Source organism: Schistocerca cancellata, chromosome 5 (genome assembly GCF_023864275.1).
Source record: "Schistocerca cancellata isolate TAMUIC-IGC-003103 chromosome 5, iqSchCanc2.1, whole genome shotgun sequence".
Taxonomy (NCBI): domain Eukaryota; kingdom Metazoa; phylum Arthropoda; class Insecta; order Orthoptera; family Acrididae; genus Schistocerca; species Schistocerca cancellata.
The window spans coordinates 830534173-830548564 of NC_064630.1; the positions used below are offsets into that span (position 1 = coordinate 830534173).

Sequence of the window (14392 nt, forward strand, 5' to 3'; positions counted from 1 at the left end):
GCAAGTAGAATTGTTGTGTGTAACGGATGGACAGTATTTATCCTATTCTCACTTTTCAGTGCTAAAGCTTATACTCTTCTAACAAACCAATTTCAAGGCTCGAACATAGTATTTAATATCACAATGAAAATTTATTTAACACATCTAATGCAAATCACTAGCAAATGTATTGAATTGTGGATCTCGTCTTTCTGCACGAAAGAATCTCTCGTTAACTTTTGCACCTGCAACATGTAGAAATCAACTCACACACCTGTTGCCTTGCAGGACACCTTATCCAGGCGGAGCATGAAGCCAGCAACACAGCTACAGGAGAAGCTACCCGGGCTGTTGTTGCAAACCTGCGAGCAGACTGGGGGCCGAACCCGGCACTCATCCACGTCGTGGCAGCTCTTTCCGTCCTGCCCGAGCTCGTAGCCAGCCGTGCAGTAACAGTGTGGGCCTGCCGGGGTCGCCTGACACTCCGCATCGCACGGGTGCCCCACACAAGCCTTGCCTGCAATGCGATTAACTTGACGAGTGGCCCCGAACCAATTTTGTTACAACTGTACGGAAGGCAACTGATTGCTAGGGGCAGTACAAGTGAAGAGTTACAATAAATACATCTGAGTAAACTTCAGATATGCTGACTGCAGTGTAACAAATCTTTCATTAAAGATTAAAATTTGTGACAGACCAACAGGAATCCATATCACCTGTATCTTTGGTGCATACCTCCACTTGGTTATCAGAGTACGCCTCCAAAGCTAACGCACTGATTTTTCCTACAATTTCCATACAATGCTACAGAATGTTCTGTTATCAAAATGTGTGGGAACAAAAGGTGTCTTTTTAGAAGACTGCCACTGTCACTGTTTAAAACAGAAAAATTAAGAAAATAAAAAAGGAATGCTTTATCAGCCAAACACATTTGCAAGTGACTAGTACTACCAATTCAGAAACAACTACATGCCAGGATCGTATGGAAATCTGCACTGAAAAACCTAGCAAAACTAAAATGTTACAAAAGTAGTTTCAGTAGATAATGGAGAGACTAAAAAATCAACCATACATGCTTCTAATCAATTAGTCGAACATCAACAGTACCCACAAATAGCAGCAAAACAACAAAAATTTCAGCATCAAGCAATAAGTTACATATAAAGAGTGCTTAGATGTATACAGTTCAAAGTAAATTATACTAAAAGCATGAATTCACAGTAAATGCAGGGCCACAAAATTATCATTTGCAGGATAGCTGACTGGGGATACCAGCCACTGCTGACATGATTCTGTGTCAACAGCACATGCCAGTTCACAGTGCAATCTGTTCACATTTTTGAGACTTTTAAACGGAATCGAAATGACAGTATATTACACAGAGTGCCACTCATGTCAACTGTTTACAGTGACAGTGTTTGTGGTAACGCTGAACATTACAGAAATGCATTTCGTGTATGGTAGTGCTGCTGGCAATGCACAGGAGGCTGCACACATACAAAGAAGCTTACCCTGCCTAAGGGCAGCCTGATCGTAATGCTTACAAGGACCCATTAACACACGAAACAGCTTTGCATATGCTGCAGAGTGGGCAGGTGCTGGAAACAGCCTAACAGTCCTGGTATCTCAACAAGGAAACATGCCACACCAATTCCTGGAAGGAACCGCAGTGTTTGGAAAACAAAGCACCGCAATGCAATGCACCTGTAACACCTCCACACATGACGTCTTAGTGAGGCAGCCTGGTCAGACTAACAACCTGCCAGTGGATAAAACAAGCAGTAGGCAACCAATTTTATTTACAGATGAAGCAGGGTTCATTCTATTGTATGTAATTGCCACAATTCTTGTGTTTGGAGTTATCTATGCTCCAACCCACATGCTGTGCACAAGTTTCCACATCAGTTATTTCTCACTGAATGTAATTTATTGGGCTGTACATGTAGCCAAATAAACTATGTGCAGAATTACCTTCAGTTTTTGTGGCATCTTTCAGGATGGCTCGAGTTGTTCTCTTACAGCAGTGCCAGAAGATGTGGTACATGCATTGAGCACAGGCAAAATTTGTTGCGATGATGAGACATCTGAGGCACTGTGGGAAAGGAGAACCTGCTGTGGCCTCCAAAAATCACCTGATATGAATCCCATGGACTTCTGCATTTGCAGATACCTTAAAGGTGTAGTTTATCCATTCTAGTTAACACAGTTGAATTTAAGCACACACTTCCCAATGCCAGTCACTAATTTTAAAACTATCCAGGCACGTTTGAAAGGATTTGAAACCCTGACCAGTACAGCTCTGCAACTGTATACAAACTTAACACTCTGGATACCATCTTTAACTATGAGTTCAGTCATGAACCTTTGTTCTTTCACAAGACCTGCATTTGTACCAAAATAACTTAATATTGTACAGCATTATTACCTTTTCCTAACTGGGATAACAGAATAAGGTCAGTGATGGCTGATACCCACAAGATCAGCATTACTTCTCGGACTATTTAAAGGCCTTAGTTTATTAAGACTGTTTCTAGTATTGTGTACTTTTAGTTGTGTGTGTGTATTACAGTTATTATACAACCTGCATGAATTACAATTAATTTATTGAGACTAACAAAGGGGGAAAATATTTAGGCAAATACTGTAACTGCCTCTCCATAGATAATATTATTACATTCAGTTTTTTCAGTGTGAATGAAATATAGCTGACACTGAAGTTAGATGTGGCACCAACTTTTTGAAATAAAGTTATTTCATATTTACCATCAGTCAAAACCGTGGAAGACAAGACTACATTTATCATTTCAGTTACAGATGTTACACACCACATTTGCCGCCTTCGTCACTGCCATCTTCACAGTCTCTGTTGCCATCACAAAGCTGTTCTAACTCTACACATTTGCCAGCGTCACATTCAAATCCTTTGCACACAGCTTTTTCTTCTTCCCCTGAAGAAAAAATTCAAGTTTAAGTACACTTGTCAAAGAAAAGAGCACAAAATATTTTCACAGAGGCTGAATAATCTTAGATGTTACCTCCCACAATTGTCACTGGTGATTTAATGTAATGCCTATAGTGCCAAGGCCAGTGGCCAATATGTTAGTAGTAACTAACTTGAAAACACTGAAACAGGTAAACTACTCACATATCAAGTGCATCTTTAACACAGCAGTATCACCTTGCACATTTTATTTTATGGCGCAAAAACAACTAGGGTCATACACACCCATATCAGAACCACAGAACAACAGGGGTGAGGGAGGAGGGGGGGGGGATTTAATTGAAAACGACTACACATTATACACGAGCCACAGAATTTTGGGTTTGTTTTGCTTTAGGGCTCAAAAAACAACTAGGGTCATATGCACCCGAGTCAAAACTATAGAGCACGAAGACAGAGAGGAGTTAAAAAACCAACTTTACATCAGTTCCAACTGACATAATAGAACACAGTTAACAAAAGGCACAAGGAAATAGGGCTACAAAAGACACCATGCATAAATTGAGGTCCAAAATTAAAAATTAAATGGCCTTCACCATATTGCTTTGGTGGATAAAAAATAAAAATCGATCGACAGTGCACGTGTCATTTGCTAAAACGGCCGATAACTCATATGGTAAACCCAAGCGGGAATGTAAACAGTGGGAGAGGGGGGGGGGGGGGGGGGGGGGGGGGGGCTATCAGCATTCCATCAGGAATTCGCAGACAGTTAAAACTTGGGCACAATGTGTACAAAGTGATGGGGTAGCACCACTTATCAAATGATTATGGCTAAAATCCAGTGCGCAATTCACAGCCTAGTTAAAACGACATCGTCCTGGCGGGAGGGCCAAGAGGTGGTCATCCAAGCCACTGGGAAAGGCTTAATAAGCCAGAGCTTATTCCCAAACATTGCACAACTGGTTCCACCAAGAGTGAGCAAGTGACAGTTTTCCTGGACCCGCTGCACTAAGGGATGGGCAGTGTACAGTGCACATAGACTTTGGAGGGCACTGAGTGAGTCTGAGCAGAGGACAATTGAAAAGGCTGTGTCACCGGCTGTACTCCATCCCCCATGGCCTGATACAAGTTGAAGAACGCTGCTGTAAATACTGAGCAGTATGCCGGAAGCCGATATCGAAAGACACAAGTGCCAATGAAGAAAGCACACCTGACCCCACGGTCAGTCAGAGACCCATCTGTGTATACAAAGGTACTACTGCTAAGTTCCATGTGAAGGTTGTGAAATTGAAGGCAACAGAATAGTGTCCTTAGGAAGCAAATGAAGGCCAAGGTTAACATGAGCCACTTCACAGAACCAAGGTGGTGAAGGGCTCACACCAACTAGGAAAGTTGCAGGCAGTGTGAAGTTAAGCCACCGTAGCAAGTGTCGAAAGCAGACCCCAGGAGGTAACAGAGAAGAGGGATGTGCCCGATTCTGGTGATCAAAGGAAGCATCTAAGAAAGAGGCATAGAATGGGTGGGCATGTGTGGCAGATAAACGGCATGCATACCTGCTGAGGAGAAAGTCACAGGGGGAAGGTCAAAACGTATCGATAAGAAATGTGAAGGCTTAAAGTAGTCGTGAGGGCGCAATTTCGTTTCCTGAAGGTGAAGTACAAGGGGACGCTGCGCGATGCTAAAAGCAACCACAAATCCTCTTTGTGGGACCAAAGACCACGAACATTCCATTGGAGGGGAGTCATGATGAGGAAGAGATGTAGCGATGTCAGCTCGGCGGCTGCCGAGTTACAGCCGGTGAAGAGTCGCTATTACAGGTCACAGAAGCAGAAGGATCCTGCTCCATAGGGTCCACAGAAACATCGGCTTGCACATGTGATTGGTCTGTGGGGTCCAAAGCTGAAAAACGGTTTGTGGTGTGCACCAGCGACATGGAGATCGGCCAGGCTAAGGTAACACGTGGTTACATAATCGAAGAGGATCTTCGAGTTGGCGAAGGAGAAGACCGTTTGCCTTTGGTGGACCTCTTCGAGCCTTTTCGGTTAGAGGAAGATGCAGGTGATGTTTGGCTGGAGGGACAGAATAAGTTTCACTGGGAGGTGAGAGTTTGATGGCTTGCGCAGCTGGATTGGGGGGGGGGGGGGGGGCCGAGAGGGGAGGGGAGATGATAATGCTACCTTCAACCTCAGGGCTGAACTGGAGGTCACATGTCTGCATGACCATGTCCTCCAGGGAGCAAGGGGTAACAAGAACAGAAGTATAGGTGCCAGAAGGGAGAACGCAGGGTTTGTAACTAGCCAGTAACTTACGAGCAACTGGGTAAGGCACTTTTTCCTTTACACAGATCTCACTGACAGCCCACTCATGAAGATACATGGATGGGACATCCCCGAGAGGAGGCGGGATGGCCGCCACTGCAGCTGATACAATGGGGAGAAGAAAGTGGACAATCCCTCTCGTGCACATCCCTACCACAGATTACACATTTGGCTGGGTGTTGAAAAGACTTTCTAGTGTAGTTGGAATGATGACACTGGTAGCAGCACATCAGGTTCGAAATGTACGGCCAGGCACTAAGGAAAGGCAACAAACACTAAGGGAGGACAAGAAAACAACAGAGACACCAGAAACAGAAGAGAGTAAACAAAAAAGCGGATTACAGTGGTTGGCCGACCACAAGAATAAAAAGGAGAATCCAGCCACTCTGCAACACATTGAAACATCTAACCTAAAAGCACTAGGGTGGAGGACACAGAGGGACAAAGGACATGCACTAAAACTTAGATCAAGAGATAAAACCCTCCTTCAGAGATAAAACTTAGAACTGAATCAGCCAATGAGGCATTGTCAGATGAGTGGCAACGAGTCTGGTAACCAAATATTTCGTCGCTGGGCAGTCAAAGTGGGACAGTGCACCAGAATATGGGCCACTGTCAACCAGGTGCCGCACCGACACTGAGGCAGGTCTTTACGGCACAAGAGGTAACCGTGGGCTGCCCAAGTGTGGCCAATGCGGAGTCGGCACAGGACAACCGATTCCCTGCGAGAGGCCCACATGGAAGACTTCCACACATTCATAACCTTATTAATGACACAGTGTTTGTTGTGTGTACTGTTATCCCGTTCCCTCTTGCAAAGCCAAGAAACCGTACAGCATAGGTCAGAACGCAGGTCACATTCAGAGATGCCCATCTCCAGGATCGGTTTCCGTGTAGCCTGTTTGGCCAGCCCGTCGGCAAGTTTGTTACCTGGGATGCTGTTGTGTCACGAGGTCCACAAAAACACCACTGAATGACGGGACCGGTCCAGAACATAGATGGACTCCTGGATGGACACCATAAAAGGATGGCAATGATAGCACTGGTCGATAGCTTGTAGGCTGCTCAGGAAGTCAGTACACAGAAGAAACGATTCCTCATGGCGTGAACGGATCTACTGAAGGGCATGAGATATGGCCACCAGCTCTGCAGTGAATACACTGCAGCCATCGAGCAAGGAATGCTGTTCAATATGTCCTCCGTGGACATATGCGAAGCCGACATCAGCTTCAGCCATTGAGCCATCGGTGTGAAACACTTTGTGGCCTCAGTACTTGTCAAGAATCAAGATAAAATGGCAGCAGAGAGCCGTGGTGTAACTGAGTCCTTAGGGCCAAGTGAAAAGTCCAGGCCAAGCTGCCGGCATACGTATACACCACAGAGGTGTACATAAATGAACCTCAAGTATAGGTGGTAAAGGAAAGGACTCAACTTCAGAAAGAAAGGATCAGACATTAACTGCAAGTGGAAGCCCTGACCCGGGCCACCGATGGGGGAGATGAACCGCCGTGCGTGGGAAAAGAAGACGGTGATTTGACTGTGCTGCAGAACTACGAACGTGTGCTACGTAACTGGCCATCAGTTGTGCACGCCTAAGCTACAATGGAGGCACTCCGGCTTCCACAAGGACACCTCTGGTCACCTGACTCATCCTAAAAGCTCATGTCACTAGGCGAATGCCACAGTGGTGCACTCTGTCTAGTAAACGCAACGCTGAGGTTGCAGCCGAACCATAAGCCTGACTCCCTAGTCAAAGCAGGATTGGAAAAGGGCTCTGTAGAGCTGCAGCAATCTGCTCCTCAGTTGGTGTTGCTCAGGTAGCGGAGGGTATGAGATGCTGCCAGCACTTCCACTTATGCTGACAAAGGTGAGGAAGCCAAGTCAATCAGGTGTCGAAAACCAGTCCTAACAATCAGTATGTCTCCACTACAGTTAGTGGATCATCATGAAGGTAAAGTTCTGGTTCTGGATGAACAGTACGACACTGACAGAAGTGCATAACACAAGACTGTGACTGGAAACTGTGGTTGAGAGCCCATGACTGCTCCTTGTGGATGGCTCCCTGTAGGAGCCACTCAGCAACACCAGTACTGGTGGAGTAGTATGAAATGCAAATATCTTCTGCAAACAGGGAAGATGAGACAGACAGCCCTACAGCTGCTGCCATTAACGGCCACTAAAAACAGACACACACTCAATACAGAACCCTGCGGGACCACATTCTCCTGGGTGTGGGGAGGGGACTATTGGAGGCACCAACTTGGAGACGGAAAGTATGAAGCGACAGGAAATTCTGGATAAAAATCAGGAGCAGGCCTAATGTGGCAAGCACACATCATCGACAGGTCGTGTCGTACACATTTTGTAAATCAAAACATACGGCAACCAGGTGCTGAAGTCTGGAAAAGGCTGTTCGGATGACAAATTCTAGGGACACAAGATTATCAGAGGTATACAGAGACCCTGGTGGAAGCCTTCCCGACATGGAACCAGTAGGCCACGTGACTCCACAACCCCCAACCCTCAACCCACAACCCCCAACAACCAACTGCTTACAAAGGGTGAGGCTGGTGGGCAGATAGCTATCCACATCAAGTGGGTTTTTACTGGGTTTGAGCACTGGAATGACAGTGCTCTCTCGCCATTGCGATGAAAAGATGCCATCGCACAAGATCTGGTTGAAGATAATGAGGAGATGTCACTTTTAGTCTGATAAGAGAAGTTTAATCATTTGACTGTGGATCCGATCTGGTCCAGGAGGTGGGGGGGGGGGGGGGGGGGGGGGACGCGCGTCCGGGAGGGGCAGGAAACGCGCGTCCGGGAGGGGCAGGAAACGCGCGTCCGGGAGGGGCAGGAAACGCGCGTCCGGGAGGGGCAGGAAACGCGCGTCCGGGAGGGGCAGGAAACGCGCGTCCGGGAGGGGCAGGAAACGCGCGTCCGGGAGGGGCAGGAAACGCGCGTCCGGGAGGGGCAGGAAACGCGCGTCCGGGAGGGGCAGGAAACGCGCGTCCGGGAGGGGCAGGAAACGCGCGTCCGGGAGGGGCAGGAAACGCGCGCCCGGGAGGGGTGGCAAACGCGCGTCTGGAAGGCGGGGGGGGGGGGGGCTAAATGTGTCAGGGAAATGTTTAAGGGCTCTTAAGAGCTCCCATTTCATAAATGGGGTGCTATAGGATTCACTGTGGCGTCTAGTAAACAAGGGGACTGAGCCTTCCAGCCGACGATAGAGTGTGAAAGGCTTCAGAGTAATTCTCCAGTGGGGGCCAGAGCGCTCGGGCCAGAGCGCTTGGGCCAGAGCGCTCGGCAATTGCATTTCCGTCAGTAGGTAACACACTAATTACGTTAACACTGGGAACACCTGTTGGGGTCTGGTACCTGAAAAAATGTTTGATCTTTGCCCAGACTTGGGAAGGTGAGGTATGGCACCCAATGGTCGAGACATATCTCTCTCAACACTCCTGCTTCCGTTGCTTGATAAGTTGGCGATCATGGGCATGGAGCCGTTTAAAGGCTATGAGGTGCTTCAGGAAAGGGTGCTGCTTATGCCACTGTAGTGCTCGCCGACACTCCTTAATTACTTCAGCAACTTCCAGCAACCACCAAGGGACTGTCTTTGCCCAGGGGCACCCTAAAGAGCGAGGGATTGCATTTTCTGCTGCAGAAACGATTGTTGTAGTCACCTGTTCAACCATGACATCGATGTTACCATGTGGGGGAGATTCAACAGTGACAGCAGAGGTCAAAATTTCCTCGTCTGCTTTGTTTAAAGCCCATCTGGGCAGCGTCCATGAGCTTGATGCCGGCGCAGTGACAGGAAGATGGGGAAGTAGGCACTTCCACACAGGTCGTCAGTGGATAGATGGGAGAAGCCGAGGGCTGCAAATTATTAAATCAATGGCTGAGTAACTACCTCGAGCCACAATGAAACGTGTGGCGGCCCCAGTATTTAACAGGCAGGGGTCAAACTGAGACAGCATTGTTTCGACATCTCTGCCTCGGCCACTATGCACGTTGCCACCACACAAGGGGGTTATAGGCGTTAAAATCTCCCAAAAGTAGAAAAGGTTTAGGGAGTTGATCAATTAGTGCAGCTAATCCATTCAGGTGTACTACACCATCTAGAGGAGGTTATACATTGTAGACAGTTATTTCCTGTGCTGTCCTTATGCTGACTGCCACAGCTTCAAGAGGGGGTTTGAAGGGGCACAGTGTCACTACAGACTGAATTTAGGACATAAACACAAACTCCACCTGACACACTATTACAGTCACTACGGTAGCTGTAGTATCTCTTATAGCCACAGAGGGCGGGAGTCCGCATTGCCGGGAACCGGATTTCCTGGAGGGCAATGCAGAAAGCAGGTGTAAAGCTTAACAGTTGCCGTAGCTCAGCCAGGTGGATGACATTGTGATACTTGGACAGAAAAATGGGGTGAGAGCTAGAGGGGAGACATTTGTCCTTTCCAGGTTTCGGAACAGGAACGGCTATAGCTTCCCGCCATCTTCTGGGAAAGGTACTGTCAGTCCAAATTCGATTATAATGGTGAAGGAGGTAACTACGACTACGGTATGATAAATGCAGCAACATTTGGAAGTGGAGCCATCTGGTCCTGGGGCAGAAGAGTGAGAGGAAGAGTGCACGTTTGAGTTCCTGTGTAAAGAGAACAGTATTATTGCTTTTGCTATTTTGAGAGGAGAAAACGAGGTTGCACTTCTGCTGCTTGTTTTTCAGAAGAAAGGCTGACAAGTAATTTGAAGAGCTTGAAATCTTAGTAAAGAGTTGCCCCTATGAGTTAGAAATTGCGACAGGGTCCACTAAGGCATGATGTGTGACTGTTAGCTCAGAGATAATCTACCTTTTCTTATTACACGATGGATGGCAATGACACCCCGATCAGAGAGGTATGATTGGATCTTGGACTCTGTTAGACCATCGAGTAGCCTGTTGTAAATTATACCATGGGATGAATTCAAAGTTCTATGGGCCTCAACAAAAACAGCATAGCTGTGGAGAAGCAAAGCAGCAAGCAGTAGTTGTGCTCGAGAATCAGAAGTGGTCTCCAAAAGCAAATTGCCATTCCGTGAACAAGAGCAGCATTTCACAGGGCCGGCAATTGCATCAACACCTTTATGAATAATAAACTGATTTACTGTGGCAAAGTATTGACAGTCTTCAGTACGTGAGACCATGAGGAACCAGGCCACAGCACAGCAGGAAGGGTCTTTGAATCATTAGCCGCATTATGTTTACGTTTCATAGAGGATGATTGAGAAGATGATTGACTCATTGTGAGAAAATACCCCACGATTGCCAGCATCTCCAATGGCGTGCTACTTCCAACTGGGGGGGGGGGGGGGGGGGCCTTCACAAGGAGGCACACCCACCTTAGGTGATTGTTCACACCTAAGGTCACACCTCCCGAACACCTGACAGACGGACCACTCAGCAGTTTGGGAAGGTTGGGAAGGTTGCAGTGCACGCAAAAGTCCCTCCCTGGGCCTAGCTCTACCAGGGGGTACGTGCAAACCCTATCTGTCATCCCAGGGCTGGAAATTACACATTACCAAATCACCTGTTACGCGTCAGACGCGTGGGCTGGCCTTCAGGAGCACACATGGAGGAAGAGGAAGAGGAGGAAGAAGAAGAAGAAGAAGAAGAAGAAGAAGAACCTCAAATGCCGAAGTGGAGGAACGAGAGAAGGGAAACAAAGAAAGGAAGGGAAAGGTAGCAAAAAACAAAGGTGAGACTGTTCTTATGTCAGTTACTGACAATGCAGAACATTCCCAATACCACACCAGACATGTTCTCCAAGAGAGGGGAAAAAGACTAGCAAGAGGATCGACATGCAGCACGGAATGGAAAAAACGCTGCGAAGGCTGGGGCCCCGTGGTAGCCAAGTGCAAACCTGTCAGAGTGGCGAGCCTCCTGGGGCTAAAAACAGGGACTTGGAGAAAGGTCCATAAAATACACCATAGAGAAACAGAGGCCCTGGACTATGTATTAAATGTCCTTCGCCACATTGCCACGACGGATAAAAAGTAAAATGTGGCCGACAGCCTGTACGTTGTTCACTAAAGCAGCCGATAACATATGTGGCAAACAAATGATAAAGTAAGTGGTTAAGAAACAAGTCATTCTGTCAGGAAATGGTGAACTCTCACAAGCTGAGAGCAATGAGCACATGGTGGTGGGGAAGTACCATTAAATGAAGATGGCTAAAGAGACAGTGCCCAATACACAACTTAGCTAAAATAAGGATGTTTCGGCCCTCTCGCCGCAAGGTGGTCATCCAAGCAGATTGGAAAAGCTTAATTTCCTGGAGCTTGTTCCCATGAAGGGAGGACCAATGGTGATGCCAAAATGACACCACCTGCTCACAGATAGTAACACAGAGATCAAAGGGAGAGGAAGAACAAGCAGGCCAAGGTACAAGGACTGCAGCCTCAAAAGAAGAGTCAGCGGCCTCGTTTCTTGTCAAACCAATGTGGCCAGAAGCCCGAATAAAATCACAGTAGCTCTATTAAGAATGAGCAAGTCACAGCTTTACTGTGCCCACTGTAATAAGGGATGGACGGATTACAGTTCACTGACACACTGAAGCACACAGAGTCAGAAAAGTTGACAACTGCAAACGCTGGGTCGCCGGATGTACTTAATGGCCTGATACAGGGCGAAGAGCTCTGCTGTAAATGCTGAACAGTGTTCTGGAAGTCAATACCGAAAATCTGTGCCAATGATGAAGGCACAATTGACACCACAGTTAGACCGAAAGCCATCAGAGTACACAAAAGTACTATGGAGAATTTCCGCACGGCCATGAAACTTTGGCAGTAGAATGAGGCCCGAGTAGTGTCTTTAGGAAGCAAATGAAGGCCAAGAGGAACACAGGCCCCTGCCTGAAGCCAAGCTGGTGAAATGTTCACACGCACTGCGAAAGTACAGGCAACGTGAAGTTAAGCTGCTGGAACAAGAGACAAAAGCGAACTCCAGAAGGTAACAGAAGAGGGATGTGCCCCCATACTGGTGATCAAATGAGTCATCAGAGGAGGAGGCATAGGATGGGTGACTACGGATAGCAGACACGCAACATGCATATCTCCTGAGGAGAAAGTCAAGGCGATATGATAGGGAACTTCAGCTGCTTCGGCATACAGACTCTCAACCAGGCTAGTGTAAAAGGCACCAGTGGCCAAATGGCTGCCACGATGGTGGATAGTATTGACACATCTTAAGAAGGATGTATGTGCAGGTGCAGAAACAAAACACCCATAGTCTAGTTTTGAATGAACAAGGAATGGAGGAGGGTGGTCAGATCCACTCCCCGGGAAGTACCACTGACAATATGTGGGACATCAAGGAACTGCGTACGGCAGGCAGCCAGGTAAGACACGTGGGAGGACCAAGAAAGTTTCCTATTGAGCATGAGCCCCAGGAATTTTGTAGTTTCAATGAATGGAAGAGCCACAGGCCCAGACATAAAGACAGTGGAATAAATCAATTATGCCAGAAATTCATACAAACAGTTTTGTTGTTGGAAAAGTGACAGCCACTGTCGATGCTCCACGAGTAGAGACAACTGAGACATCACTGAAGACACTGCTCAAGGAGGCAAGTCCATGCAATAGATGGCAAAATTGTCAACGAAAAGGGAGCCTTAGTGCCTGATGGAAGACAGGCCATAATAGGGTTAGTTGCGACAGTAAAGAGGATGACACTCAGGATGGAACCCCTGAGGAACACTGTTTTCCTGGATAAAGGTGTCCGACAAGAACCCACAAGTACCTTGAAAACTCTATCTTAAGAATTCCTGAAGGTAATGGGGCATACAACCACAGAAGCCGTACTTGTGGAGAGTACGGAGGATACCAGCCCTCCAGCAGGTTCATAAGCGTTTTCCAAGTCGAAAAATGCGGCCACAGTCTGGGACTTCCACAGGAAACCATTCATGACATTGGGTTGTGGAAGTGACGAGTGGTCAACTGCAGAATGGCACCCTAAATCCACAATGTGCAGTGGTTAGTAGATTGTGAGACTCTCGCCACCTGGGGCACGAATTACACGTTCCACCACCTTGCAAACACAGCTGGTGGCAGAAATGGGGTGATATTGGTAGGAAGGTGTTTGACCTTGCCAGGCTTATATATGGGTATGACAGTGGCTTCACACCAGCATATGGGTAACAGGCCCTCTGCCCAGATGCTATTGTATATATGATGGAGAAAGTGCTTGCTCACAAGAGAAAGGATCTGCAACATCTGAATGTGAACATCATCCGGCCCTGGAGGGCAGAGGATTGGGATGAAGTAACAGCACGATCTAGCTTCCTCATAGTAAAGGTGACATTATAGCACTTATGATTCCGAGAAGAGAAGGGTTGCACCTGAGCCACCTCTGTTTTCTGATGGAGGAACGCAGGGTGATAGCGGGTAGAGCTGAAAATCTCCATGCAATAGCAGCCTCAGTTGTTTGAAATATCAATACAGTCCATTATGACATCTGAAATTATCACGCCACAAATTTGGGAATGGACCATGGTTCCAGACAGCCATCTGGAGGTTGGCCCACATGACAGAAGAAAGGGTGGAACTGTTAAAAGAACTACTGTAGGAAATCCAGCTAGCTTTTTGTTATCCTGAAGAATGTGACAACACTGTGCACGCAACTCTCTGTAATGAATGCAGTTGGCCAATGTAGGATAATGGTTAAAAATAAGACAGTTAAAAAATTAGAGAGCATGTCTCTGCACGCGAATTGCGAAGCAGCATGCTTCACTCCATCTACATCTACATCCATACTCTGCAAGCCACCCGACGGTGTGTGGCGGAGGGCACCTTCAGTACCCCTATCGGTTCTCCCTTCTATTTCAGTCTCGTATTGTTCATGGAAAGAAGGATTGTCGGTATGCCTCTATGTGGGCTCTAATCTCTCTGATTTTATCCTCATAGTCTCTTCGCGAGATATACGTAGGAGGGAGCAATATACTGCTTGACTCTTCGGTGAAGGTATGTTCTCGAAACTTTGACAAAAGCCTGTACCGAGCTACTGAGCGTCTCTCCTGCAGAGTCTTCCACTGGAGTTTATCTATCATCTCCGTAACGCTTTCGCGATTACTAAATGATCCTGTAACGAAGCGCGCTGCTCTCCATTGGATCTTCT

The 14392-nt window shown here is 47.1% G+C and overlaps 1 protein-coding gene across 1 annotated transcript in view; it reads right to left on the reverse strand.

Annotated features, from left to right (window-relative positions):
- LOC126188829 (vitellogenin receptor-like) overlaps positions 1-14392 on the reverse strand; it is a 209998-nt gene that overhangs the window by 22520 nt on the left and 173086 nt on the right. Inside the window, exons 25-26 of the mRNA XM_049930442.1 lie at positions 2805-2927; positions 254-496 (exon numbers count right to left, since the gene is read on the reverse strand). Coding sequence (XP_049786399.1) covers positions 254-496; positions 2805-2927 — 366 coding nt within the window. The remainder of the gene's footprint in view (positions 1-253; positions 497-2804; positions 2928-14392) is intronic.